Source organism: Drosophila willistoni (genome assembly GCF_018902025.1).
Source record: "Drosophila willistoni isolate 14030-0811.24 chromosome 2L unlocalized genomic scaffold, UCI_dwil_1.1 Seg168, whole genome shotgun sequence".
NCBI lineage: Eukaryota > Metazoa > Arthropoda > Insecta > Diptera > Drosophilidae > Drosophila > Drosophila willistoni.
Window position 1 is genome coordinate 7,817,364 of NW_025814047.1, and position 26,772 is coordinate 7,844,135.

At 37.9% G+C, this 26,772-nt stretch overlaps 7 protein-coding genes across 8 annotated transcripts; 6 read left to right on the forward strand and 1 right to left on the reverse strand.

Annotated features, from left to right (window-relative positions):
* Positions 1 to 5,239: 5,239 nt before the first annotated feature.
* On the forward strand, positions 5,240 to 10,578 carry LOC6652147. 2 transcript variants are annotated; one of them, XM_002074859.4, is made up of 4 exons: positions 5,240 to 5,475; positions 7,638 to 8,013; positions 8,135 to 8,287; positions 9,402 to 10,578. In XM_002074859.4, exons 1-4 carry the CDS (start codon positions 5,424 to 5,426, stop codon positions 10,321 to 10,323), a joined length of 1,503 nt encoding a protein of 500 aa, XP_002074895.2. In that variant the 5' UTR covers positions 5,240 to 5,423; the 3' UTR covers positions 10,324 to 10,578. The 2 variants fall into 2 exon arrangements, with proteins under 2 accessions (XP_002074895.2, XP_015032057.2); XM_015176571.3 differs by having other exon boundaries at positions 8,138 to 8,287.
* A 3,666-nt stretch (positions 10,579 to 14,244) lies between these two features.
* Positions 14,245 to 14,662, forward strand: LOC6652104. Its single transcript, XM_002074857.2, has 2 exons — positions 14,245 to 14,388; positions 14,454 to 14,662. The coding sequence occupies exons 1-2, from the start codon at positions 14,290 to 14,292 to the stop codon at positions 14,577 to 14,579; spliced, it is 225 nt and encodes a 74-aa protein (XP_002074893.1). The 5' UTR covers positions 14,245 to 14,289; the 3' UTR covers positions 14,580 to 14,662.
* A 1,205-nt stretch (positions 14,663 to 15,867) lies between these two features.
* LOC6652103 (procathepsin L) lies at positions 15,868 to 17,502 on the forward strand. The gene is made up of 4 exons (XM_002074856.4): positions 15,868 to 15,880; positions 16,178 to 16,417; positions 16,489 to 16,697; positions 16,760 to 17,502. The coding sequence occupies exons 2-4, from the start codon at positions 16,184 to 16,186 to the stop codon at positions 17,460 to 17,462; spliced, it is 1,146 nt and encodes a 381-aa protein (XP_002074892.1). The 5' UTR covers positions 15,868 to 15,880; positions 16,178 to 16,183; the 3' UTR covers positions 17,463 to 17,502.
* Positions 17,503 to 18,265: 763 nt separating this feature from the next.
* On the forward strand, positions 18,266 to 21,150 carry LOC6652102 (procathepsin L). The gene is made up of 4 exons (XM_023180999.1): positions 18,266 to 18,462; positions 19,867 to 20,070; positions 20,130 to 20,338; positions 20,400 to 21,150. Exons 2-4 carry the CDS (start codon positions 19,873 to 19,875, stop codon positions 21,103 to 21,105), a joined length of 1,113 nt encoding a protein of 370 aa, XP_023036767.1. The 5' UTR covers positions 18,266 to 18,462; positions 19,867 to 19,872; the 3' UTR covers positions 21,106 to 21,150.
* A 55-nt stretch (positions 21,151 to 21,205) lies between these two features.
* LOC6652101 (ras-GEF domain-containing family member 1B) lies at positions 21,206 to 24,154 on the forward strand. The gene is made up of 6 exons (XM_002074854.3): positions 21,206 to 21,397; positions 21,521 to 22,492; positions 22,547 to 23,260; positions 23,323 to 23,466; positions 23,532 to 23,740; positions 23,797 to 24,154. Exons 2-6 carry the CDS (start codon positions 21,728 to 21,730, stop codon positions 24,038 to 24,040), a joined length of 2,076 nt encoding a protein of 691 aa, XP_002074890.1. The 5' UTR covers positions 21,206 to 21,397; positions 21,521 to 21,727; the 3' UTR covers positions 24,041 to 24,154.
* Positions 24,155 to 24,236: 82 nt separating this feature from the next.
* Positions 24,237 to 25,046, reverse strand: LOC6652100 (anaphase-promoting complex subunit 10). Its single transcript, XM_002074853.4, has 2 exons — positions 24,844 to 25,046; positions 24,237 to 24,788 (listed from the first exon to the last, which is right to left on the reverse strand). The coding sequence occupies exons 1-2, from the start codon at positions 24,986 to 24,988 to the stop codon at positions 24,340 to 24,342; spliced, it is 594 nt and encodes a 197-aa protein (XP_002074889.1). The 5' UTR covers positions 24,989 to 25,046; the 3' UTR covers positions 24,237 to 24,339.
* A 39-nt stretch (positions 25,047 to 25,085) lies between these two features.
* On the forward strand, positions 25,086 to 25,912 carry LOC6652099 (U3 small nucleolar ribonucleoprotein protein IMP3). Its single transcript, XM_002074852.4, has 3 exons — positions 25,086 to 25,279; positions 25,391 to 25,602; positions 25,660 to 25,912. The coding sequence occupies exons 1-3, from the start codon at positions 25,143 to 25,145 to the stop codon at positions 25,854 to 25,856; spliced, it is 546 nt and encodes a 181-aa protein (XP_002074888.1). The 5' UTR covers positions 25,086 to 25,142; the 3' UTR covers positions 25,857 to 25,912.
* Positions 25,913 to 26,772: the final 860 nt, after the last annotated feature.

Here is a 26,772-nt window from a genome sequence, read left to right on the forward strand (position 1 = left end):
CGAAAAATCGATGAAGGAGTGTGAGTATCTTTACCAAATTTACTCATGAGATAGTTTTGTACATAAGACATCATGTCCCAAAATTTTACTAAGATTGGATAAATGGAACATAAGTTACAGTCAATATAAATAGGCTCTGCTCAAACTCAGCTGGCAGCGCTGCCAGCAGCTTACTACGTCATTACTTGACTCAGCAGAGCACACACAGACAGAACGCTAAAAAAAAACTGTATGTGTATGCGTGCCAATGGCGGAAGAAAAAGAAATGGAAATAAGACTTGGAAGGTTTCGTCTGTGCACTGATGTCGGCATATCCGAAGCTAGCTTCTTTGACATTTGTTTTTTGATATTATTGAAAATTATCTCATTCGAATTTAATTCACTATCTTTCGTAGTTCAAGTGTAGTTATACATACTTTATAATAAATAAATGTCTTAAGATAAGGCCAAGCAGGGAGACCAATAAAACACATTAAAAATTGAGTTATTCAATTGGCTCCAAATCGGATCCAAGGGCCTAATTAAAAATTTGTGGTAAACAGTTTATTTCAGTTTTACAAGACCTAAAACTTTATTTTATGGTTCAAAGGTGTATAATTTTAATTTTAAAAAATATATATCTTTTTTCCGAATCCAAATTTTTGGCGCTTTTTGTTTAAAAATTACTTCAACTTCGTACTTAATCTCAATGAACAACACAAGGCTATAAATTAACATATTGAAACTCTATACTAACATTATATATAAAAATAGCATGAAATCCGGGTTTAAGGTCATTAAATGTATGTCTCAAATTTATTTGCCGCCACTGTAGGTAAAGACCTGATATTGTTCTAAAGACTAAAATATGCAGGTTTATCTGTTGGGTGACCTATAAAATTATACATCAGACGTATAGTTATATTTTAATATTATTCTTGAATTTTAAATTCTCTAACTGTTTATTTATTTAATTGAATTAATTGTGTAAATCGTAAAAAAATTAAATGTTCCGTGGATTCGTCATAATGATAGGTGTTTTTCAACTTTTTATTTTAAAATAAAAGTTGCGTTAAAATTGGGAAGTTTTGAAAATATGTAATACCTTTTAAGTTTACTATAGTTCAGTTCAGACTTTTAAGCATAACACAATTTAAGATTTTAATATTCCTGCTATACCTGATGTTTAGATTAATGAATGAACATATGTACATACATTTCGTTGTACGGATACTTTTTCTGTTCCTTTTTTATGAAGTTTTTGTTTGTTAATTTAAATTTATAATAATGCAATCGTGTAAAAACGGTTTAAATATATTGGACAATAATATTCAATATTCAATGTTGAACATATGAATAGCAATTTCAATCTTTTAAATTTATTAAAGCACAAATTTTTTTACAAATTGTTATGTTCTCATGGTGTACGGATATTTTTTCTGGCAAGTGTATACATACATATGTACATATATGCAACGCCAGTTTTCTTCTACATTCCAATTTACTCGCTTACCTTGTACATAGGAGGCTAAAGGGTATTGATAGTAGTTCATTGATTGACTATATCTCATTGAGATTGACTATATCTTTAGTATATCGCTTTGGTAATGGAAACTATTGTTTAGGTCATGGTAGATATTGGTAGAATAATTACATTCTAACCAAATACAACATTCATTCAGTGTCGACTGTTTATTGGCGAATGCTTTAGGACATTTCCTGCATATTTTAATAACTTTATTAAAAGGCCAACCAAAATAAATTTCCATAAGACTAATGAATTTATGTATGAACGATCGAGGAAGTTCTCGAAGTCCTGATCAGTTTTTCTGATCATGTTTATGCTTATCATGTTGTGGGCTTGGCTCTCACGACTCTCAGGGAGAGCCCTGACCACCTTCGTCATAATATCCATATCTATGTACATATATATGTATATATATCCATAGCCATATGCAATGCAAATGCTGATGACCTTCGTCCATCAAGGACACCCTTCATGTGAGTTTCAAGAAAAGAAAGAGATAGAGATAGAGAGAGAAAGAGCGAGAATAAGAAGAGATTCATCTTCTAATTGGAAGTTCAGGCAAGCGGAAAGATGCATCATGTCATATCTTTTGACACAAAGTAAATCCAAATATATCTATGTATATGTATTTTTTAATCCTTTGATGTCAGGCGGAAAATGTGTATATTAGTTGTTGTTGTTGTTGTTGTTGTTCTTACTGTTGTTGCTGGTTTTTAGTTCTTTATATCAAGCCATGACCATGTCATCATCATCGTTTCTTAAAGTTGACGCTAAAGTGGATATGGATACACACACACAGATACACACACACACACACACACACGCAGACATAGATGCAGACAACCGCACAGTCATAAAACGAAGTCAGGCCAAAGCCAACTCTTGGTTGTTGCCAAAGTCCGTTTGCGAAAAACTGGAGGATTTCTACCAAAAGGCGAATTAAATTCCTCAATCTTGTGCCAAGTTTATTTTTAGACCAAAAAAAAAAAAAAATAAAATAAAGATGAAGAAGGAAGGAAGAAGCAGCAGCAGCAGAAGCAAAGCGAAAACTAGCAATGAAATAAACCAAAAAAGAAACAGCAAGAAAGGAGACAACAGCCAAGAACCAACACCAACAACAACAACAACAAAGAAGCTAAAGAAGAAGATGACGCCAAGGTGCACACACACAAATGGTGAAGAAGATCAGAAAGATCAACCAGCAGCAGCAGCCGCAGCAGCAGCAACAAGTATAGATGGATGAATTGAATGCTGTGTGCTAAGGCGAAGGCCATCCAAATAGCTCCAACAGACCCCAATCCAGATTGCCGATTCTTCTGACAGACGGCGGATGAGAGATGGGAATGGGGGAGAGTGCGAAGTGGGACTGTGGAGGGGGAGGACGCCAAACTAGCATCCGCAGCGGTCACATTAAGTTGGAATATGCGTCGACAGGCGTCGGCGTCGCCCCGGCGGCAATCGTCAGGAAAATAAAAAAGAGGCAATGGCAAAGGCGCAGAACAACCTCACGAAGGGCGTCCCAAAATCTCAACTTAGGCTCAACTCTTTCGGTTTGTTGTTCTTCGATAGAATTTTCGATTGCAATAATCACGCACAGCGAATAGGGCTATTAAGCTCCCTCGGTCCTTAGCCACCACCCAATCTGAAAATGAAATAATAAATCGAATCGGCTATTGCATTGGTTTTACCTGCGGAGGCTGGAGCTGGGCTTGGATCACAGCTTCCAACTGGGAAAATTAATGCCATCCATTTCCCATGACTCTTAATCACTTGACCATTATTATATTTACTTGTACTTGGTCTCTATAATTATGTTCGTGCACCCACCCACCCCGAATGCTCCCCCTGTAGTCGATCGATGTGTTCAGTTTGATTACCTATTGATTATAAGGATGATGAGGACTTTACTGCTACAAAGGAAGTGGCTGAAAACTAGTAACAATCGATAATAAAGCAATACACGTGAGTCCATAAAGGTTCATTGAGCCTTAAGCTTAAAAATTGTAACAAATTTTCAAATTTTCTATTAGATCAAACAGCTTATACGCTACCAGATTTACAGGAGTTTTAAAGCTTTTCTTAATACATAGATTTTGGGATTACTCCAAAAACTTTAGTGTGACATGGAATTCACTTTTAATGGCAATTCGTTAAATTTTTTTAATTACTTGAAAAGTAACAACAACAAATTACTTAGCCATCCGATCTTTCAGCTCTATAAGTTAAGGAAGATAAAACCAATCGCACATTAGAAGAACACGTATTAAATCTCTTATCCCATGAGTAATAGTATAATAATCTTTGATTAGACTAAAAAGTATTTTTCAACTGATTCTTCTGATAGGACTTACATAAATGATGGTGGTCAGATATCATGCCAAAGAACTAGATACACAAGTCTTTGGGCTCGATTCAATCTGTCAGCCTTATGTATACGGCTAATTCTTTTAATCGCTTTGACTAATTTAAAAGCTTCTCCAATTATCGGGCTTAAGTCATTTGTTATACCTTATACCCCTTTCCAGAATCCAACACTTTAATTATAAGTGTGGAAACATTCCATTTCTATTCTAGTTCTTTCGCGTTTCTCTGCGCTTCTGGGCAGCCCGCAGAAAAAGAAACCAAAAATAAAAAAAAAAACAAACAACAAACAAAATCTATGTAGGCATTGTCAAAAATGCAAAACAGAGAGAAGAAACATTATTACATTTCGCGCTCTTCCATGGGGAGACGACCACAAGAAGAAGAAAGAAAGAAACAGAACCACAGAGAGCGGCGGAGAGTCGACGGGTTAACTGCGATAGCGTACCAAATTAATGGAAATGGAACCACCGCGCATTCGATAGGGCTAAAGGATGGCGGCAGGAGAGCGGGGGGATAACCGCCAAACGTGCTGCGACAGAGAGCCAAACGACAAGGGACGGGCAGAACATGGAAAGTAGGGGACAGGTAAGAGTTAGGAGACGCGAAGAACCTTAAAACCAAAGCCAAGTTGTTGTGGGAGAAAGAATAAAACTAACAATGACTTCGACTCCAATGATTCCCATTGGAATGATGACTTCTACGAGGGGGACAGAGACAGGGAGACGTGCATATACATACATTTATTTGTATGTGTTGGTAAGTATTTCGGTTTTTGGCCCGATTGTCTGTACCTTCGTGGCTGTTGGTTTATTGCGTTCTTTGTCTAGCACTCACACACACACACACGCAGACAGCGATTTCCAATCGTTCGCTCTTTCGGGTTAGGGTTTTCTTCTGCTTCTTCTTCTATACATGTTTTTGTTGTTATCGCTTGTTGTTGGTGTCATTCATTCATGGTCTCCTTTTTAAGCCAACAACCTGAACCCCCTTCACGAGGTTCGCCTTTGCTTGGATGGAACAGCAAATAGAACTTGAAATTCAAAGCCCAAGTTTAAGTCGAAATCCTCCTTAACGGCCGAAAAGTGTTTGTTGAGTGCAAGGATTAAAGATGCCTCTCTTGTCTCACGCCTTGAGATCGTTCTGTGAGTTTGTGCATGCATGTGTGTGTGTGTGTGTGTATGCGTGTATATGTGTTTACCTTTGTTTCGTTTCACTTCGTTCCCAACTCGCGCTCATTGGAAGAGGAAGTTAAGCTGCGAGACCTGGAATTTGGAATTATTCTTGGCGTTCTTCTTCTTTCTCAGCGTCATCACCTTCAGTCGACGTCTTCCAGTTCCAGTTCGTCTTGACGGACATTTGGTTGGTTGCCTGATATTGGCCAGATCATTCAGTGTTCAGTCGAAGGCGAAGGCTTGCAGTGAACGCGTCGTGTTGTCTAGTGATTCCGATCCCGAGAATTCTTATTAACTCAATCTTCAGTTAGATCCTCGCGTGACCACTATTAACGAAAAGTTAACATTAACTTGACAAATCACCAACCAACGTAAAGAAAATGGCCAAAATCATTTTGTTTTGTTTGCTAAGCCTTTTGGCATGCGCTGCAGGTTAGTAAAAAAAAAAAAAAAACATCTCCTTAGCACTCTGAGGACCAGCACTCCTTTATTCAATGTAAATTATCCAAGAGTGTTTATGATCAGATGTCAAAGTTTAAGAAAATATTTCAATAACAAGATATAGGCATGTACTACCAATAGTAACTTTTAATGGCTTTTCAAATGGTCCCATAAAAACTTTCTGAGAGAAGGAAAAAAAGCGGATAATTTGCTTCCCATCATTTATTATATATGTATGTACCTGGGACTCTGAGTCATTAAGTTAGCTCTGTGAGTGGGTTTTTTTTTCCAAGTTGTTCTTTGTTGTATGAGGCTGATCGATTACCCCAGACCAATTCTGATTGCATTGGTCCCGTTTTCTTGAGCGCCAATTGTAGTAGAAGTTCCAACTACCAACAACTGCTCCCCAAGTCCCAGTGCCAGTCCATAATAATCATTTCAGCCGGAGGGATGTTAGGTGCCAACTTAAATAACTAGCCATACCATCATTTCCTTTTCGGGGGCCTCACTTGGCTCTCCTGACTTTGAGTGGCATCATTAGAGACGTGCTAGATTCGCGTTTGGTCTATCCAATAACTATCCATCTATCTGTGGATGGGTAAAAGAGGGGGTAATTACCCTGAAATTATAGTAGAGGATGGAGTTCGGAATGGAGTTGAAGTTAAACCTGGCCACGGGGTAAAATGCTCCTCAATTATTGGGATCACAGAGTCAGCAGATTCCAAGTCAGTGTCAAATTAAGTGCAATTCCTTCTTGTTATCTCTCGAACAGAGAGGCAAAAGAGGAAAAATGCTAACCTTCTTTCAAATTCTGATGTACGGGCTTAGATTGGCAACAGATATTTTAATCTGATATGAAAATGAAAAGAAAAAATTATAATTCTGAGGAGTTAAGTCTATTCAAAAACGTCATCTATTCATCAGGGTTTTTTTTCTTCAGTTTTTTTTTTTTTATATTTTGCTTGCCTTAAATCACAGAGAAGACCCAAGACTTTACCTTCGGCTTGGACTCTGCATGTGTCTTGCATTTAAATTGCCGGAAATAAACACACACACACAGAGAGAGGGCACACTCAGCGAGCACTTATGTGTATGTATATATACATATGTATACCGCGACACCAACAGAGACAGAAACAAATATTGGCCCTCGAACCAATACCTTTAGCTAGAGACAGACCTAGGAAGAGACCAGAGTCCATGACAAGTGCCATAAATAGAGGGGCCAGCGGTTTGCCTAGAGAATCAGAGAATCGAACAAAAAGAAGAACGTAAATTTCTTTGGCATCGGGTGTTTATTTTTCTTATATACACTTGGACCTCAGTCAGACCTTTTTTAGCTACCTGTTGCTGGTTGCTGGTTGCTAGTCGATGGTTGATGGCGGCTGCTTGTCCCCCCTCAGGGCCAAAAGTCATTGTCATCTTGCATTGTCCGAACGAGTCTGAATGAAAGCAGACACATATGTACATCTATCATCTTGTGTCCAGTGATTTTATTTTTAAGAACTTCCAAAAAAGATTTCCCCTATTCCTCTTAGCCTCTGCTCCCTCTCTCTCTCTCTGTCGTTTCTTCGTTTGGTTTTGACCATCGAGCTAATTAATGTCATCATCGGGCCTATTATATCTCATCAGCTTTCACGTAATTAGCTGGGTCTTTCCTTCTCCCCTGGAAGGTCAGAGACCTGGTCATCATCATTATCATTATTATTATTGTTAGTCTTATTACGGTAATGAATCAGACACTACCGACAAAAGTCTAAAGTTTTATTAGCTCTTCTTGGTCTTCTTCTTCCTTGTTGCTGCTTTATTTTTGGTAATCCTATTTAATGATATTACGCATTCGTAGACCGTTACGGGTTTACGCAATCGCCGATTCTCATTTCCCCTCCACCTGAAATGTTTAAGTATTCAGAGCGAGGTCTCTATGCTGAGCTCCAGATTTGGTTTTAGCAAGTTTATTGACCCCATTGGAATTAACTCAAATTTAATTCATTTCTGCAAAGAGGAAAAAGTACTTAAAATTGCAATATCATTGAGACAACTAGTCATCGAATCTGATAATGCTTTGATGTTAGGATAGGATTAAGATAGTTTGTACTCTGATTAATCTGTTAAACTTTGCGAATTTTATTATTTTTGTTCTTGTACGACAGGTCAACGCATTACTACCATACATTTGGATGGCGTGCAGTACTTCATTAGCCGAATGAATCCCTATTCACCGGAATTGAATTACTTTTTGGCCTACCAATATTGCCGATCGCTGGGCCTGCAGTTGGCTTCGTTTGAAACCAAGGAGAAGGCCGAATCCATGACCACATATCTGAAGAATGCCGGCTATGGTAACTATGATTTCTGGACATCCGGAAATCGCTTGGGCACGGGCATGTTCCTATGGATGAGCACCGGTTTACCGTTCAATGCCACCTTTGATTTCTTTGAAAACTCGGCCGATGCCATTCAGGCTGGCCTACTCGATCCCGTTGATCACAATAGCAACACTTCCCCTCAGCGCACAGCACGGGACAGGTAAGTCTTGTTTGGAGCGTGGAGGTGGGTCCTTGAGGGGGGGAATACACACACACACACACACCGTTGTACATATCTCTATTTTTTCTCTCCTAACGAATTCTCACAACTCTCTCTGTAGCAGCAGTGGCGCCGAAAAAGGATGCGTTATCCTGAAGCAGCCCACTCTGAAATGGATGCCCGAGGACTGTTCGGCCGTTAAGGACTTCATTTGTGAACAGACCCGCTGCTACTACTACAACTATGGCAGCATCCCAGTGTCTTCTGCGCAGGGGTAAGGACAACAAAAGGACTACTAAAGAGCCAGAAAAAAAAAATAAAATAAATTAAATAAAATACAAAAAAAAAAAATTTCAAACACACTAAATCAGAAAACCATATAACCATAATGAAAGAAAAAAGCAGACACATCAAAACATCATAATAAAAAATAAATCAATAAAAATGATAATAATAATATAATTAATTTCGCTATACGAACTTTGCCCCAAAGTGGCAAATTAAACAAATGTCCTTAATTAAGCAGTAAAATATAAAACATATTTATACGTGATTAAATAAAAGTTAATTTAGTTGACCACAAAGCAAACACACACATCGAAAAAAGTAAAGAACCCCAAATCCAAAAACAAATCAAAAAAAAAGAAAAGAAAAAAAAATCAGACTAAACAAACATAGGTGAGCTAAACCCCAAATCGTTACAAATCTTTTTTACCATTTCTCCACACACACACACACACACACACACATGAATTACATACAAATAATAAAGACAAAGACTAATGCGAAGCTAGCAGCTAACTTTTTACTAACTAAAACCAAAACAAAAAAAATTAAATCAAGAAACAAATAGATCAACCTTTCCCCCTTTTTTTGTAGACGCCAATGGGAAATATTTACAAATTGGAAATGCACAAGAAATTTATGCAATCGATCTAGGAATTTGTCATGAATTCAAGTTAAAGTTGGCACCTAAAAGTCCTTTATCAAAGGACTTGACCATTTGCCGCGCGATGATTGCACAAATTTCTGAATATTTTCAAACTTTCCCATATGAGCGCCAAAAAGAAAAACCAAAACACAAACACAAATAATATATTTTTCATCTGGCGAATCTGTCGCCAGAATTTTTGGTGGTTTGGGGCTTAGCTTTCCTTAGATGATATTGTTGCTGTTCTTTTTATTGTTGTTGTTGTTGTTGTTGTTGTCATGAAGATTTGTGTTCAACTAACTAAATTTAGCCTAAAGCTCGCTCTATCGCACTAACTCCGCCTTCTGATCTGCACTGCTAAAATCAATTGAGAAATTCCCTCGAGAGCTAAAAAATTAAAAAACTAAATTTTCTCGCTTCTTCTTTTTTCTCTCTCCTGATCTTGTGTTCCTTCCAGACGCCCCATTACCTCGACTACACCAAGAACCCCCGCCTCCCTGTTGGATTTGCATGCCGCTGCTCCAACCACGACACCACTTCCCCTCCTGCTATCCACCAGTGCAGCTGGCAGTTCGACAGGCTCTCTGTTCTCGGCAGCCAAAGCGGCCAAATCATCGCCAGCCATTGGCATTGCCGCCGATAGCGCTGCTGAGCCATCGTTCATGTCGTTCAAGCTGAATCACGATCATCGCTCCTATTCCGATGCGGATGCCACCGATGTTGACGTTGATGCCGACCTAGAGGCGGAGGCGGATGCCGAGGAGCACGACGAACACGAGGGGCCCGAGGGCGGTGAGAGCGAGACAGATGCCGACTCGGAGGAGGAGCACGAGCACGATGGCGGCACCTTCAATGAGCACGCTCGCGAACTGAACGGCAATGGCGATGACGTTAAGGAGCATGTTTTCCCACTAAACGACAATGAGCTGCACAACAACGAGATGCACTCCATTGAGGAGTTGCAGCTTCAGTTGCAGTCCCATTCCCATGAGTTGCAGCACCATGACGAAGCCGATGCTGAAAATGATGATGAAGAATCGCAGCGACAGGAAAAGGAAAAGCCATCGCAGACTTCGGCAGAGCCTCAGCAGTCCGAAGCGGAAGCAGAAGCTGAATTTTCGGGCCACATTGATGCTCTGCCCAGCTCGACGGAATCGCCAGCCATTGAGGTGCGTCTCAAGCAGATTGCCCAGGACTTTGAGAAGATGACCAGTTCACAGGAGCGTGCCAAGGATGAGATTACTCCACAGTCTTCCCTCTCGCTTAGCGACCTGATACGCACCCTGCGTCCCAATGAGCAACAGATCATCCCGCAAATCGACTCGGACTACTCGAATGCTATGCGGGTCCTGGGCAAAACCTTTGTGCCCAACAACTGAACTAAAAACAATCACTATCAATCCATAATAGTTGACTAAGCTTTTGGTGTTGTGTGTTTGGGGTGACCTAAGACTTTAATAACGCGGTTCCACTGAGGAATGGACATTTTGCGAACAAGGAGTAAGGACAAAATGACGCTTCTCTCTGCGGACTCCCAAAACGATCAAAGTTTAAGGCACCTTCCCTTCTCCCTGTAGTAATTACATACTTATAACGGAAATTAAATAAAGAAAAAACAAACATTTTGCACATAATTTTAAACTGGTTTCTCCTTTCAATTACATTATAAGGGATTCATTTTAGACATCTGCTTGAATGTATTCAAAGGGGATATTGAATCATTTATTCTGAAAATGAGTACTTGTCATAAATGTCTTTTCAGTGTACACTCTCTTATTATGCAGTTTACTTACTGTACAAAGAGTTTCTTATTGATGAACCATCAGTAAGGATACGAAAAATCAGGAGGTCAAGAACATGGAATGTACATATGTTCAATATTTGAATGCAAGAACATTTTATTTTTCATCTTTATGGTATAAGTTTAAGGTTTTTAGCAATCGAAAAGGATCTTTCGAAAAATGCATTACTTGACGTAATGAATAATACTTTGATTGACTATTGTAAAGTACTTTTAAGTACATTGCACTACTGTACATGGAGCTGGAAATAAATGCAGACCTGTAATTAATATCCTTTAATACTCAAATATTCTCTTAATTTGAAAGGAGAACATAGGCGCATCCAGCCGCAAACAATGCCTCATTACTTATTTTAAAATCAGATTCATAGATTAATAGATATTGGCAGAAAATTATACATTGTGTAGAAAACAACATGCTAAGTTGCAGTACAATGTTTAAGAATTAAAGGGGAGTTTGTGTTGATCAAATTGGACAGATGAATGTGCCCATTTGATTTCATCCTGTCGTGATTTATATGTTTGGGGTTAAGTCTTTGCGATGGCCACTTCTGATCAAGGTTAATACACTCTTTTTGAAATGGTATACAAATAACGACTTTATGCAGTTCTGGACATTATAAAGTTTTCTATAGCTAAAGAAATTTTAAAAGTTAGATCACAAATTGCAAATTTATCTATCAAAGTTTTAGATTCAGTATTCTTTGTTCCCATAAAATAAATACAAACTGTTTCATGTATCAAATTTTTGCGGACAAAAAGGATTCCGATAACTTTGCGAACCGAATGATTCTTTGTTTGTTTGTTCTTTTCAAATTTTGCTTCAAATAATACATTAAAAAAAAATTAGTAAATAATAATATGGTGTTTCTTAGACAAGAAATCAGACGGTTTGCTACAGGAATTAGTAAGAAAATATAATATATATGTTAGCTCTAGAAGCAGAGTTTAATTGATTAAACGAAATCGTTGCAATGTTTAGTTGCAGTTGTCGCAGGGTTCAAAGAATAATATTTATTAATGACTTACTTTATCTAAAATATTTTATTATCATCCATAATCAACTCGTAAAAATTTAGATTATGGCGTAATGAAATAGAAAATAAACGGGCGCTCCAGTAGGTGAAATTAAATTTCTTAATGTTCGTTACATGTTTATTGTTGTAATTATAGTGGTTAATAATAGTAATTAGAAATACATAGTAAAATGCTTCCAATTCCAATAGATCCATATTAAGTTTCTCAAAATCAATAAAAACACAATATTCAGCATTAACTTAAACTAAAGTACAAAAATCACAAAGAATAAAAAGTTTAACCCACTTAATTGAAAATTGCATCTTTTATTTCTTAAAATGTATTAATCAACAAGAAATGTTAAGCAATTGTTAGACACTACATAGACAGACGCCCGTAGCTAGTCTATATCTACTCCTAAATCGTGTCCGTTAGTACGATAAGATATTTACAATTCCAAGTCAAATAAGTCATGGCCTTTAATTTTAAAATCCATCCAAATATGTGTGTTTGATATATTTCAGCGGAACTTACACAAAAAATGTTTTTTTTGAAATAAACTATTTGATGATTTATGACTAAGTTGGGAGTCTAATAATCATAAATTAACTGCTACGGCACTTAAAAAATCCTAAAATTTAATAAATTTCTTTCCGTTTTTTTTTTTGTAGCTTACCCTATTAAAACGGGGATATTAATTCTCGTCTTCGATAGGTACTTTTTTCTGGCTTAGCACGACGGGACGAGTTCAAATAGACCGTTAAAGCTAGAGATAAAATTTTGCATTACGAACCGATATTTAACACTACACTCATAGGAACAATCGATAAAAAATAGAATCGTGGGTAAGTAACGGAGAGTAATTTGTTTAAAGTCTTGAAAAATCTAATATTTCTGTAACGATTGGAAATTTAGTTAGAGATAAGGAACTTTACAAATAAACTTAATATTTGTTGGTTTATTATTATATAGCGGACGTTGACGATACTATGCGCAGTACGTTCAAGTGGCCCCTACAACACCAGGACAAAGCCTGTTACGCGCGAGCCCAAGCAGATAACTGCCCACCTCCCACCCGACCGACCGAGGGGTGCAGCCGTATAACGCACGGCACGAATCGCGTGGACAAAATACACAATAGAAAAGACAGACAAACACATTATACTATAGCTATCTATTAACTAAATGGGATAGGATAGATGTTTTAAGCATATTAAAACATATTAGCACAAAACATAGCATATTATATTAAAACTTTCGTGCCAAAATTTATAAAGATCGGACTGTAATATCGTATATGTCGCTTCTAAACCATCGATCGATGGAAATTGGAGTTTTATATCAATATTTTGATTATTTTTCAACTGATTGATAGGATTTAACATTTGTAGCTTTTGGCTTTCCCACAGGAAATATTGAGTTCAAAAGTAATATCAGAAAGGTACATCATACATCGTACATACACCTGATAAACTCGAAATCGGCTTTGTTTCCATAAAATCGAGTGATTCCACCTGTTGCAAAGGAGTAGCTTGACAATGTGTAAGGGTATATAAATTTCGGCATGATCGAAGTTAGCTTTGCCCTTTGGTTTTTTATTACATTTGGACCCATAGTCCACATAGCGTTAAGCCGACCTTACATCATATGGTGATTCTTCTTGTTCTTCATAGCTCGCTCTTTGGTGCGTGACTGCATCATCACAAATCTGCAAATCATCTTTCTTAATTTAAAGAGGATTTAACGAAAGAAATGACGAGTGGAAGGAGGAGGTGGAGGATTGTGTGGAGGCAGAGGAGTCAGACGCATCGCATCAAGTTTTATGTGTGTCGAAACGATGGTAGATGGAGGAGGACGACGACGACGACGACGACCACGACGTCGACTGGCAGTGGCCAGAACACATTAACCCAAGAACTGCTACGTCCCGCCTCACTCTAGCCACTGATCTCTTCATCTCAAGCCCCATTCTTCTTAAAATGCAGACGACGACGGCGACGAGAACGGCGAAGAGATGGCAATGCCTGTCTGTCTGTCTGTCTGACTGACTAACTGACTTTGTTTGAAGCTTTGTTGACTGATGTTGCTTTTGCTTTAGCTGTTGCCGTTGGTTAATAAAGAAGAAGATGTAAAGTCAACCTTGAAATGTATAAAAGAGTCCAACGAACGTTTCTCTTTTAATAACAAAAAAAAAACTACAAACAACAACAACAACAACAACAGCAAACAAAAAGTGGGGGTACATCACGTTCAAACAAAGAGTTAAAGCAATGTTTCTTCAAATTCACTTAATTTATTTTTCACTGAAAGCAAAAGTATTAACCCTCAACCAGTTGGTAATCGATCGAGCCCATCTTTCTCCGCTTCTCTCACGGTTTACAGTTATTTATATCCAATCCGCTGATAATGCTCATGATCAGGAAGCGATTGCATGAGAACATTCTTTCTTCCTTTCGTTTAGGTATAAAAAAGCTTCCCCCCAGTTCATTTGGCATTACAGCAAATTCGGCAATTGCAGTGAAAGGCAATGAAGAACATTTTGATTTCAGTTTTCGTGATCTTTGTAGCGGCCATCACTTTGATTTTGGCAATGCCTCAACATGGCTCAATAAACGGACCCAGTGGGGTAAGCTAAAAATTAATAATCAACCAAATCAATTTGCTAATATTATGTATATTCCAATTTCGCAGCGCTTTGCCATGACTCAAAACTGGGCATCACCTCCCGTCGATTTGTCCCAGCCAATAGTATTTTTGCGTGAGGCTACACCCATACATGAGGAGAACCAGGAGACCGGCCGGAACACGAAGGCATAGACCAAAAACTAGGAGATTAAGCCATTTTAATTAGATAGTTAAACAACCCAAACAAAAAACTGGTTGCTCGATCCTAATGAATATTCACACGACTGACTGTTTATAATTATTTAAGTCAATAGCATAAACTAGTTATTATATGCATGTAGTTATGTCATATAGAAACACATTTATATAATACAATTCTTTTTGCCTTTGCCCAGTCGAAATTCAAGTTGAGGTTTTGCATTAGCTAATTAACATTGAAAACTTTTATAAACTGCAAACAAAATTTAATTACTTTTATCTATTTTCGGAACACTTTCATGAACATGGGCGTAGTTGAAACAAATAAAAAACAATCAAGTCTACTATGACGACTTCTATTTAGATTATTTAAACAGTCTCAGGACTGTCATTAGCCAAAAACAAATAAAATTTTTTTCTTAATTAGTATTTTAATGCTTATGACAATAATTGAAATACAGAAAAAAAATAAATAAATTTAAATCTGGACTGGACACCAAGTTTTATCATCAAACCTTGCTAAAACTAGTTGGGAATTCCAAGTAAATAAAGCGAAAAAAGAATGACAAAAAGAATGGCTTGCAAGTGCAACACATTCCTAAACTATAATACGATTTTAATGGTGGAGAAAGAAAGGATATCATATTGTGAGCCAGCAAATACCGATTCCAAGAGTACTGTGTCTTAAGGTCAAGATCATTTACAGGATAATTTTCAAGTAAGAGACGACCCATCTGAAAAAGTAAAAGTTTTAAAATACTTCGTACTTTTTTAATTAATATAAGTCTCAATCTTCGAAATTTAAATTTAATTGTTATAAAATGCAGCTATTTATCATATGACAAGGCGATATGTGATCTTAGAGGGATTGAAAACTACGTCAATGAATATACTATATTCAATAGATATAGATATATATACAGTGAAACCTCGATATAACGAACTTCGTTATAACGAAAAACCCAATATAACGAATTTTTTGTTAAGTCCCTTGAAAGGACTAAGGTTTTACATTTCAGTACCTATAGCGAATCAATAGATATAACGAATAATTTTGCGATCCCCCTCAGATTCGTTATATCGAGGTTTCACTGTACTCGTATAGGTATTTTATGTATGTGTATTTGGTTTGCGTCAAAAAATGCAAAAACCGGCATTTCGTTTCTATGATGTTGTCTTCTTATATCTACTAATTGAATTTATTTGATGATAAAACGCAGTCTTCGATTTGCTATAAAAGCGTGGTTTGTTCACTCGAATTGTGTTATTAGTTTCGGGGATTGTCTTCGAGAAAGGTTCGTGCTTAAAGATTCTCGTTGGAGAGACATTAAACTCTTCTATTGAACTAATTTGTTCATTGCAAAAGGAATAAACTTGTTTTGAATGGAATTGTGAATGTGCTAAACGAAAAACCCGTTTTGTTTTAATTCGAAATTGCATTTTGGATTTCCATAAATTTAATAATTTGAAAACAGCCTTCCGGATTTTAAAAATAAATGTCAAAATCTCATTTATCAGCAGTTCCGAAAACCTTGCACTAAACTTCCCTGTACTAAGTACTCACTTAAATCTCCTCTCCTTCGATCTTAAAGGACATCATGCAGTTGTCGGTATTTGTTCTTGCCGTTTGTGTCGGACTCGCCTCTGGCCAGGGATTTTTCGGAGGTGGCGCACTACGCGGCCTGGGCAACGTTGCTGGAGGAGCTGCTAATGGTCTCGCAGGAGGTGTAAACACTTTAGCTAGCGGAGCTCAGCAAGGTTTCAGCTCCATAAGCGGAGGCCTGGCCCAAGTTCCATTGCTCAACAATGTCCAAGACTTTGGCGACTTTCTGGTACATAGAGACCAACCCATTAAAATGGGCATCTCAGAATAACCTGGATTGTTTTTCTTTCTTTTGCAAAGCAACAAACTGGTAAAACTTATGCCAGTGCAGCCGAGCAAGCCCTCCGTCAGGGTGTCTTTGAGGGCAGCCAAAATTTAGTGGATTCTGCAAATGCTGCTTTCGCCGCAGGAACCTCAACCTTCACTTCGGCTGTGAATGCCTTCTCCGATTTGACCCATCTGGAGTTCTTGAAACAGTTGACTGGCTTCAAGAAGTCTGCCGAGGGCGAGTAAGTCACTAGAAGCTTTAGTCGAATTTCGTCATTTCAAAGGAGATATGTATTAATTGCAGATCGAGAGTTGCTGCAGCTCGCCAAGCAGTTGAAGTGCCAGCGGAGCCCATTCCGGATTCATTTGATTGGCGTGAAAAGGGTGGAGTTACTCCTGTTAAGCACCAGGGAACTTGCGGATCCTGTTGGACTTTCGCCGCTACTGGAGCCATTGAGGGTCACTTGTTCAGGAAAACTAACCAATTGCCAAATCTCTCCGAGCAGAATTTGGTGGATTGCGGCCCATTGAACTTCGGACTCAATGGCTGCGATGGTGGATGCCAGGAATACGCCTTTGCCTTCCTCAAGGAAGCTCAACGAGGTATTGCATCGGAAGCGAAATACACTTACGTAGATAAGCGTGATGTCTGCTCATACACGGAAAAACAGGCTGAGGCCTATGTCCATGGATTGGCTACCGTTACCCCGAACGATGAAGATCTTCTTAAGAAAGTCGTCGCCACATTGGGTCCCGTGGGTTGCTCTCTGTTCGCCGACGAAGCTTTGCTGCACTACGAGAAGGGCATCTTCAGCAATGAGACATGCAATGGACAGGAACTTAACCATGCAGTGCTCGTGGTGGGATATGGCAGCGAAAATGGTCAGGACTATTGGACTATCAAGAATTCTTGGGGCGAGAATTGGGGTGAGAGTGGTTACTTCCGTTTGATTCGTGGCCAGAACTTCTGCGGCATTTCCTTGGAGTGCAGTTATCCCATTGTATAGAAAGATTGAATGCAAATTAAATCGGAACTATAATTTTAAACAGAATATTATTACACTTGATGGGCCATAAAACAACCTCACAATGTTGCTGATATTTTTCTCAGCAAAAACTCGTTTTTTTTTTAAGATTGCTAATTAACCCAAATGAAATCCAGTTTTCTAAACAACAAATTAAAATGTTTCATTTATAATATTTTAATTTTTATTCGCAAGACCTGCAAACCGGCTCAAACCCGAATCCCTCCAATATAATGCAGTTTAAATTTGTTTTTATTTCCTAAGTTTGCTCTACGAGTTGAAATAAGAAGGCTACACTAAGGACTATATGTATATTCAGGAATAATCAGGAACATCCTCATTACCATTAAGAAGCGCCCAACTTTTTTTTGGCCACGGAGATGCTTTCTTCTGTCCTGTTACATTCATTTTAGACACTTTCACCCTATAAATGCATCGTATAAAATATGATCAGAGAAATATTGAGTATTCTTTAGCATTATCAGGGATCACTGACCTAGTTTTCACTATGTATTATTGAAATTTTTCCTGTAATTCAAATGCCAGAAACAATCAAATGCTTATTAATAAATATTGAGACTGTTAGTGAGAGGGACTGTCAGAGAGAAGTCAACTCATCACTTTTGAGATTTGCGTCCCTGGTTTTTACATGGCTAGACTAAGTCTATATAAAAGTCTCTAGTTGAGGAGTCGGACCTGGTATTCGTTTACATCAACTCGACGTGAGAGGTTAGTCAGTGACTACGTTGGAACAGGTTTCAAATAAATTTTATTACTTCTAAGAAAGTGCAAATTATACTTAATAACGTGTAAATCAATATAAAAATACCCGCAATGAAAATTAATCCACAATTATTATAATCCTGAACTTCGACCCTCAAAAGAAAATGCAGCAATTTAGAATTTTCAATGCCGATCTCACCGAATTAAATTCTTTGTGAATGCAGTAAATAACTTAAAAACCCTTTATACCGATATTAAAGTAATGTATGATGAATGAATAAATAAATAAAGTGAAACAGGAAATACTTATTATACATAATCAAAATTTTTGACGCGGTAAACTTTGCCAAGTCTACGTAAATTTTTACATCAGGACCGCTTTTAAATAAAATATATAGTTATCTACCTATTTATAGAAGCCATGTCATCAATATGTCTATGTCCGATCAATAGTCGTCTTAAATAATTAATTAAAATGAGTATATTCAAAAGTGAAATGTAAAATCTTATAATAACAGATTTTAGAAATTCAAAATTAGTGATTTAAAAGGATATCATCGTTTTCCAAAGATTCAATACGATCTATATAAAATATGAATATGAAATTTTACAAGTATCTAGTTAGAAAAGGGTTTCACAGTTAGTCAAATAAACAGATCGTCCCTCGAAAGAAGATTAATGTATAATTTAATAAATTCACTTCAAACCTATGAAGCCGCCCTCGCAAATGTAGATTGTTGTTTGTTGATTGACAAGTTCGGTGATAATAATCACATCATCGATGTCTATAATCAGATGTAATCGCTTCTGAACTCTAAGCCTGTAAGGTCTTCAAGTTCTCCCCCATCTAATCGAATTAATGTAAACAAACATTCACTGAGCAAAAAACAACTTTGGCGGTTAGAGATAAATCAATGTTAAATAATATATGCTAAACACCTATTAATATGAAGCTAATGATAGTGATTCCCCATATACATATATTAAACATTTTTGCTTCGGGTCAGAGCTTTGTGGATCTGCTGGGTTAGGATGAGTTCTAAATTTTGTTAATTAACTCATTTAAGATCCAGTTATTTATTTATATATTTCCAAGAAATACTCGTTTCAAAATATTGTGTATTCATATTGTATCTATTGGATTTTACATGTTAATTTGCAGGAGATGTATAAAATGACCGTGATAGGCCTAAACATCTAACAGTCATTTAAATCGAGTCTATCTGGAAGGTTAGACGAATTTTAGTTTTGTGCCTCAAATAGTTATAGACTAATAATAAGTGTTGCTGATCAATTCTAAATAAAAGTAGTGTTAAAACAATCATCTTACATTCGATTACGCAGAATGAATTCAAATAATTTTAAATTCACTTTACTTACCTTTCAATGAATCAAATTGGAAACTATTCATCAATTTGTAAATTAGGAAAAAAAGGATTGTGTTTTTAAACATTCAAAAATAACTAAGCTTATACCAGACTTTTAAGAAAAATTTAACAAAAATAAATAAAGTGGTTATCAAAGTTTTAAGTGTTTAAGAAAATTCATTTAATATGAGAGATTGTTAATCAAAAAGTCGTAAATTTGATCATCATATGACCTGCATCGGGTAATGAACTAAAAAGAAATAAAACTAATATTTTTTTTGTTTTTATTAAAACAGCTCGCAATGAAATTTCTGGTGGCATTTCCCTTGATACTGGCCGGATTGGCTTCAGCTCAATTTGGTGGACTGAGACCAGGTCAAAGATTGGGCGCAGCTATTGGCAACGTGGCCAATCGAGTTCAAGATAGACTAGCCGGTATAGCCAGCAGATTGCCAGCGCCTCCAGCTCTGAGAGATGTGGAAAACTTCGGCGATTTCTTAGTAAATTTGGAATACCTGCATGAATTTCTCATATACTTATCGATATGCTATTCCTTTAGACCCAATCGGGAAAGACATATTTGAATGAAGCTGATCGAGTCCTGCATGAAAATGTATTTTCCGCCCGCAAAAACTTGGTGGATGCTGGCAATGAAGCATTCAGCAAAGGGACTTCCACATATAAATTGGCTGTGAATGCATTTGCCGATTTAACCAATGCCGAATTTCTTTCCCAACTTACTGGTCGTAGGAAATCCAACCAGGGAGAGTAAGTAAAAGAATTGCATATTGCATATGATGTCCAATCATATCCTTTGATTTCTTTATAGGTCTAAGGTTGCTGCCAGTCGTCAGAGTGCCCATGTGCAGCCAGGTGGCAATGTACCTGATGCATTCGATTGGCGCCAACAAGGTGGAGTTACTTCTGTGAAATATCAGGGCACTTGCGGCTCCTGTTGGGCATTCGCTACTACGGGTGCCATAGAGGGTCATGTCTTTAGAAAAACTGGTAAACTGCCAAATCTCTCGGAGCAAAATCTGGTGGATTGCGGCTCCTTGGATTTCGGTCTCAATGGCTGCGACGGTGGATATCAGGAATATGCCATGGCTTTTATTAATGAGAAGCAGCGTGGTATTTCGAAGTCGGATCAATATCCTTATATAGACAACAAGGAGACCTGTAAATATACGAACTCTCTGTCAGGCGCTCAGATCACTGGATTTGCCTCGATTCCCCCAAAAGATGAGGCTCTAATGAAAAAAGTTATTGCTACTTTGGGTCCTCTGGCTTGCTCTTTGAATGGATTGGAGAGCTTGCTGCTCTATAAGAGCGGTATATATGCCGACGAGAAGTGCAATGATGATGAACCCAATCATTCAGTTCTTGTGGTGGGATATGGCTCCGAGAAGGGTCAAGATTATTGGATTATCAAGAACTCTTGGGATAAAAATTGGGGTGAGGATGGTTATTTCCGTTTGCCTCGCGGCAAGAACTTCTGCGGCATTGCTCTTGAGTGCAGTTATCCAATAGTTTGAAATTAAATTGTTATCATAAGTTAATAAATCACAAACAATTTCAAATCTCGAGTATCGAAAAGCATCGCCGCGCAAATCGCCAAGAAAAAACATCGACAGTGTGGCCAGTGCAACACAGGTTTCAGTGTGGCCGTTGCTTGCCATAAAATAGGGGGTAATTAATTAGAATTAAAGAAACACACAAAATAGACTAAACAGACACAATTAAACGAAAATGCATAAACCATAGAAATGGCTCGAATATTGGGAACGAAAGGCCCCCTTAACCGCTGACAACAACATGTTCCTACAGGTGGGTGCAAAGCGCCAAGAGAGTGGACGATTTGTCTGGCAACCAGGCCCCAGCCCAGCCCAACCCAAATACAATAACAACAACTGCCACTAATATTATTCCTCTCCTCTCCCCTTGTTACAGAAATGTGCATTGTGCATTGAGTTTGATCCCAAAGAGCCCCGCCCTGCCTTGTCCCCTCAGCCAAGCTCAGCTTAGTTTTGGGGTCATCGTCTCGCATTTATACCAACCAAAGGCCAAGCCCACAACAACACCACCTGCACCCAGCACCAGTTGTGTCACGTACTAACCCATCCTCTCATCCCCATCCAACATCGCATATTCCCCAAAATGGATGAGGATATAATGAATGCAGTGGAATCTCTTTTCGGCAAGGATGTAAAAATTGTCGATTGCGAAACTTCGTCTTCCTTGCAGCAGGAAGAGGTTTTGCTCATCAATGGTGTGCCAGTTAAATTGGACGGCATACCAGTTGATGATGCCAATGCCATTAAGCGAGCGCTGCTTGATGGCCAAATGCCGTCGGTGGAGCAGTTAAATCAGCTTCTCTTCCGCGCCGGCCTGGCGCAGCAGCCGATTGAGGTAGAAACTTCTCTAACCGTCAAGTCTTCCGTTACCACCACTGAGGAAGTGTTGGTTTCTCGCAATGGCCAAATCCTGGACGAGCGCACGGTGGAAACCAAAGAGAACTTCAATCACCAGTCACATCAGAAGGAAATCTGGCAGCCTGCAAAACAGCAGTCGGCATTAAATCGAGCCACACCAGAGAATGCTCTGAAGTATGGTTCCAATTCGACATTTGCCTCCTCCCAAGCGACAGACACCGACGACCGTTTGCGGCAGCTTAATCAAACCTTCTCAAATGTATCGCTAATGTCGAACACTAGTTCGGCTATTGGCTCGGCATCATCGACGACTCTGGGGGACAAAAGCTCGAATATAAGTAGCTGCGACTCTGGCCACGATGGCATATTTCACAGTGTATCTATGGGTGGTCCCCCATATGCTAATAAGGCGGACAATACCATTACTGATTCATTGTACTGTGACATTACGAGTTCAGCGGATGATGAATCCGATGCAAATTCCATTTTGGTAAGGCAATGCTAGAAAGAGAAGTGAAGGACTAATTAAGATTTTCTATTCCAGCACCAACAATTGCGAATAACAGAACAAGACCCTGACGAAGAGCTATCGTATGCCAAAGATCTGCCCAAGGCGGGAACACTCAATGAGCTGCTCCAAATGATGTTTAAACGTCGAAATGAGGACATTGAGTTTGCCTTGTTAGTCACATTGCGAATGTTTCTTACTCCCGCCGAACTTTTTGCCGAAATGACTAAGACATCTGTTAAATATCAGGACACAGTCTTTCTTCATTTACTAACTCGCTGGGTGCAAATATGTCCTGTCGACTTTAACAATGAAATCCTTATGCATGAGTTAAACAAACAGCAGGCTTTACTCCAACAATTGGGAATACCCCAGCGATTGGAGAAAATCGAGTCTAATCGGCAAATCCAATTCCGGTCTATGCTAATCAAACAGTCTTCGAGCAGTTCTCTGGGTCGACAAAGCAGTATTAAGTCATTGAAGCGCTTTTACAAACCAGACAACATTATAAACATTTGCAGCAATCCCTTCGAATTGTCCCATCAACTGTTTGCGATTGAATATGCCTATCTATCGCAAATACAAGTTGAAGAATTTGTCGACCTTCTCAGCCAAGGAAAGCTGCAATCGAATCTTGAACAGACAAAGGCTGGAACATTAAGTGCCAATGGCAGAACAGAAGTTAATATAGAAGCCTATATTCAATGGTTTCATCACCTAAGTCAGTTAGCAGCCACTGAAATCCTTAAGGTCAGATCAATCTTATTCTCATTGAAAATCTAAGACTAAACATCTTTTATCTACTATTTTAGCTTGGAAAAAAATCTCAGCGTGCTCAAATGATTGACTTTTGGATAGACACAGCCATGGAGTGTTTTAATGTAGGGAATTTCAATAGTCTAATGGCCATAGTGAAAACCCTTCAAACGACTGCCATAGTCAGACTAAAGAAGACCGTAAGTCTATAATCAGAATATGTCAACTTACTAAAAAAAAAAATTAACTAAATTTTATTTCTCAGTGGGCTAAAGTTCAAGGAATCACAAAATTAAATGGACTAGAGCACCAAATGGATTCGAGTTCGAATTACAACAATTATCGCTCGACCATGAAGACAGCCATTTGGCGTTCGGCACAATCCACGGCCAATAAAATTGATCGTGCCCTTATACCCTATTTTAAGTTGATTCTCGAGGATTTATTGGCCATATATAAAAATCATGAAAATAAGTAAGTAAAATAAATTATTAATAAATCATTCTATAGCTTTGTTCTTCGTCCCATAGACTGGCCAATGGACTAATTAACTTTGAGAAATGCTTTTTAATGGGCTCCGAATTAAAGAGATTTTATAATTGCCAACATTTGGACTGCCCCTTTGATCAGTTGCCTCAGATTGTTAATTATTTACAGAAGACAGAGGCCTTTAGCGAGGATTTGTTAATGAGAACCTCCTACGAATGTGAACCACCCGAGAATATCGAGGAGAAGGATCATTTCAAGACACTAAAAGCGGCAAAGAAGTCCTAGAAGTAACCGAAAAAACAAACAATGCAAAAATTGCCTTGCACTTCGTTTTGTTGGCATTAATTAATCACTTCTTTTTTCTTTTGCGTAAATAGTAACACGATAATCTGCAAACTATTTGTTAATTCGTACTTAAGTTTAGTGGCTTGTATGTTTACATACAATAAAATAATGGGCATTTAAATAGAAACACCAAAAATATGCATACAACCAATTACTAAAAGTTAATAATCATTTTAATGCAATCGAAAATAAAGAAAGCAATTCTAACTAAAGTTAATTGGTAGGGGGCACTTCTTTTCTTATCGTATGGTGGCAAATTTTTGAAAATCAACTGTGCTGAATTTACCAAAAAGTTCCAATGGGTAATGTTTGCCCTCGACGGGAGCATGAATTCGAATCTGTCGCATATGAGTGTCGCGACCGTTTTGATGATTGGATATGACTGCAATTTGTAGCATGAATGTCCGTATGGACTTGACGTTGCCATCCTTAATAGGTATTTGCACCCAGCCAGTGGGTTCGCTTAAATCGATGACTTGCAGTTCCTGCAGATCATTAAAGTTGGTTCCAGATCTAATTGATATTCGTGAGGGAGTATAGCTTTCGTCCAACTTGTAGTCGGTGTAAATATAGATTTGGCTGATGTTTGTACGCTTGTGGAATTGTATGTTGACCAAATGGGGCAGTTGGCCATCGGATTGCCAATAAGTGTCCATAATATTATCGCGCAATCGTTCCACTCCAAAACCTATAGGAGATAGGATGCTTTAGCAAGTGCTTGATGACATTTCAAAGACGCTTACCCGGCTTGCAAGAGGAAAGACTCCACACGGCCTGACTGCCCACTTCACGCACTCCACCCAAACGCTCTTCCGACAACGGATCCTCCTCATTGACAGTCGATGTATTTGCCGGAGCGCTCACATCCTCATCCATTGGGGCAGACATTACAAATATTTTTATTTATTGTGATGCTTTGTTTATTTTCACAAATTTGTATATTTTACAACACTAAAAACACTTTGAACAGCTGCTTATGCAAACGAACTACTCAACACTGGACACACATGTGCGTCAATTTTAATAACAATAAACATTAAACATGGTCCGAAAACTAAAGTATCATGAGCAAAAATTGCTTAAAAAGGTTGATTTTATCACCTGGAAAGTTGACAACAGCAGTAAGGAGAATAAGATACTGCGACGTTATCACATACAAAAACGGGAGGATTACACTAAGTGAGTCTTAGGAGATGGACAGATGTTCTTACGGAACCTTCAAGCGTTTCCTGTTTTTTTTTTTTAATTTTATGGTATTAATTCAGCATTTAAAACATTATTTTTTATTAGATACAACAAATTGGCCCGTGAGATTCGCGAGCTTACCGAAAAGATAGCCAAACTAGACGCAACGGATCCCTTCAAAGCCGAAGCCTCCGCCATGCTGCTTAACAAATTGCATGCGATGGGAGTAGCCAACGATGAACTTACCCTGGAGACCGCCAGCAAGACGTCAGCCAGTCATTTCTGTCGCCGCCGTTTACCAGTTATTATGGTCAAATGTGAGTAATTATACTAAATCCGACTGGATTTTTAATTTCTATATTTTCCAATTTCAGTACGAATGTCAGAACATCTAAAGCATGCCACGGATATGATTGAGCATGGCCATGTGCGTGTTGGACCTGAGATGATCAAAGATCCAGCATTCCTGGTCTCTAAAAATCTGGAAGATTTCGTTACATGGGTAGATGGTTCCAAGATTAAGGAGCATGTGCTACGCTACAATGATATGCGCGATGACTTTAAAATGTAAAACTGATTTTACTTTAATTATAAAAAAACAATAAAATACTTTGAAAAAATTGTAAATCTCAATATGGGATTGCCATTTTTAGAACAGCTTAAGACGATAGTCATCGACTGGGATTTCATGAGAATATGGGTTCCTTTTTTTTTCGATGCCAAACCATTTAATTCTGCCATTTGGAACTTATTTTAAGAACGATGTGTCGACCAATTGAAAACACACTTGCATGCAATTTGTTAAATAATCATTTTAAATAACTTTATTACATTTTATATAATAATGTTTTTTCTGTTTTGCTTTGTTTTAGATCTCATTAATATTATTTTTCATTAATATTGGTAGCATATCACGCCAAGGGCGCAACTGCGCCGACACACATATACATTATACATATTATATAAATTTGATCTGTCCCTTCCTTCCCCCAACGAGCTTTTTACTCTTTATAAATGTATGCTACATGCCAGGATTAGCACAGAGACAGACACAGAAAAGTCGTTCCATAATGGCGGTAGTTAGGTTTATATGTCCTAGTTAGTTGTTTGTCGACTTAATTCGTTAAGTTTGTTTTCTTTCACAAATTACAATTAATATTTAGATAAAAAATACATTTGTGTATAAATAGGCAATCCAAAAATTAATATCGTTAAGAAAAACGAAAGAAAATTACTTAGTAAATTATATAAAAAATAATAATACGAACATGCATTTAGGTTTTTAGGCTCCTTGTTTTTTAATTTTGTTGTCGCTTTTAATTATGTCTATTAAAAAATGATGAGAATGGGTTGCAGTTGAGTTGTGAGCGATTAATAAAGGATGCGGATGCAGCTGTTGAGCAGTTGATCGATTGATTGGTTTGAGTTTAAAAGATTATTATGCTCCTGTTGGCAGTTATTTATTTTCAAGGACCCCGAACAAAGTT

Excerpts from the sequence above, each read along its gene's own strand:
- LOC6652100 (XM_002074853.4), bottom strand. The coding sequence starts at position 24,988 with ATGTCTGCCCCAATGGATGAGGATGTGAGCGCTCCGGCAAATACATCG. Across the intron at positions 24,789-24,843 it reads TCTTTCCTCTTGCAAGCCGG|GTTTTGGAGTGGAACGATTG; the intron begins GTAAGCGTCTTT and ends TATCTCCTATAG.
- LOC6652147 (XM_002074859.4), top strand. The coding sequence starts at position 5,424 with ATGGCCAAAATCATTTTGTTTTGTTTGCTAAGCCTTTTGGCATGCGCT. Across the intron at positions 5,476-7,637 it reads CCTTTTGGCATGCGCTGCAG|GTCAACGCATTACTACCATA; the intron begins GTTAGTAAAAAA and ends CTTGTACGACAG. Across the intron at positions 8,288-9,401 it reads CCAGTGTCTTCTGCGCAGGG|ACGCCCCATTACCTCGACTA; the intron begins GTAAGGACAACA and ends TGTTCCTTCCAG.
- LOC6652099 (XM_002074852.4), top strand. The coding sequence starts at position 25,143 with ATGGTCCGAAAACTAAAGTATCATGAGCAAAAATTGCTTAAAAAGGTT. Across the intron at positions 25,280-25,390 it reads AAACGGGAGGATTACACTAA|ATACAACAAATTGGCCCGTG; the intron begins GTGAGTCTTAGG and ends ATTTTTTATTAG. Across the intron at positions 25,603-25,659 it reads ACCAGTTATTATGGTCAAAT|TACGAATGTCAGAACATCTA; the intron begins GTGAGTAATTAT and ends TTCCAATTTCAG.
- LOC6652101 (XM_002074854.3), top strand. The coding sequence starts at position 21,728 with ATGGATGAGGATATAATGAATGCAGTGGAATCTCTTTTCGGCAAGGAT. Across the intron at positions 23,261-23,322 it reads CAGCCACTGAAATCCTTAAG|CTTGGAAAAAAATCTCAGCG; the intron begins GTCAGATCAATC and ends CTACTATTTTAG. Across the intron at positions 23,467-23,531 it reads TAGTCAGACTAAAGAAGACC|TGGGCTAAAGTTCAAGGAAT; the intron begins GTAAGTCTATAA and ends TTTATTTCTCAG.
- LOC6652102 (XM_023180999.1), top strand. The coding sequence starts at position 19,873 with ATGAAATTTCTGGTGGCATTTCCCTTGATACTGGCCGGATTGGCTTCA. Across the intron at positions 20,071-20,129 it reads AAAACTTCGGCGATTTCTTA|ACCCAATCGGGAAAGACATA; the intron begins GTAAATTTGGAA and ends CTATTCCTTTAG. Across the intron at positions 20,339-20,399 it reads AGGAAATCCAACCAGGGAGA|GTCTAAGGTTGCTGCCAGTC; the intron begins GTAAGTAAAAGA and ends ATTTCTTTATAG.
- LOC6652103 (XM_002074856.4), top strand. The coding sequence starts at position 16,184 with ATGCAGTTGTCGGTATTTGTTCTTGCCGTTTGTGTCGGACTCGCCTCT. Across the intron at positions 16,418-16,488 it reads AAGACTTTGGCGACTTTCTG|CAACAAACTGGTAAAACTTA; the intron begins GTACATAGAGAC and ends TCTTTTGCAAAG. Across the intron at positions 16,698-16,759 it reads AAGAAGTCTGCCGAGGGCGA|ATCGAGAGTTGCTGCAGCTC; the intron begins GTAAGTCACTAG and ends TATTAATTGCAG.
- LOC6652104 (XM_002074857.2), top strand. The coding sequence starts at position 14,290 with ATGAAGAACATTTTGATTTCAGTTTTCGTGATCTTTGTAGCGGCCATC. Across the intron at positions 14,389-14,453 it reads CAATAAACGGACCCAGTGGG|CGCTTTGCCATGACTCAAAA; the intron begins GTAAGCTAAAAA and ends CCAATTTCGCAG.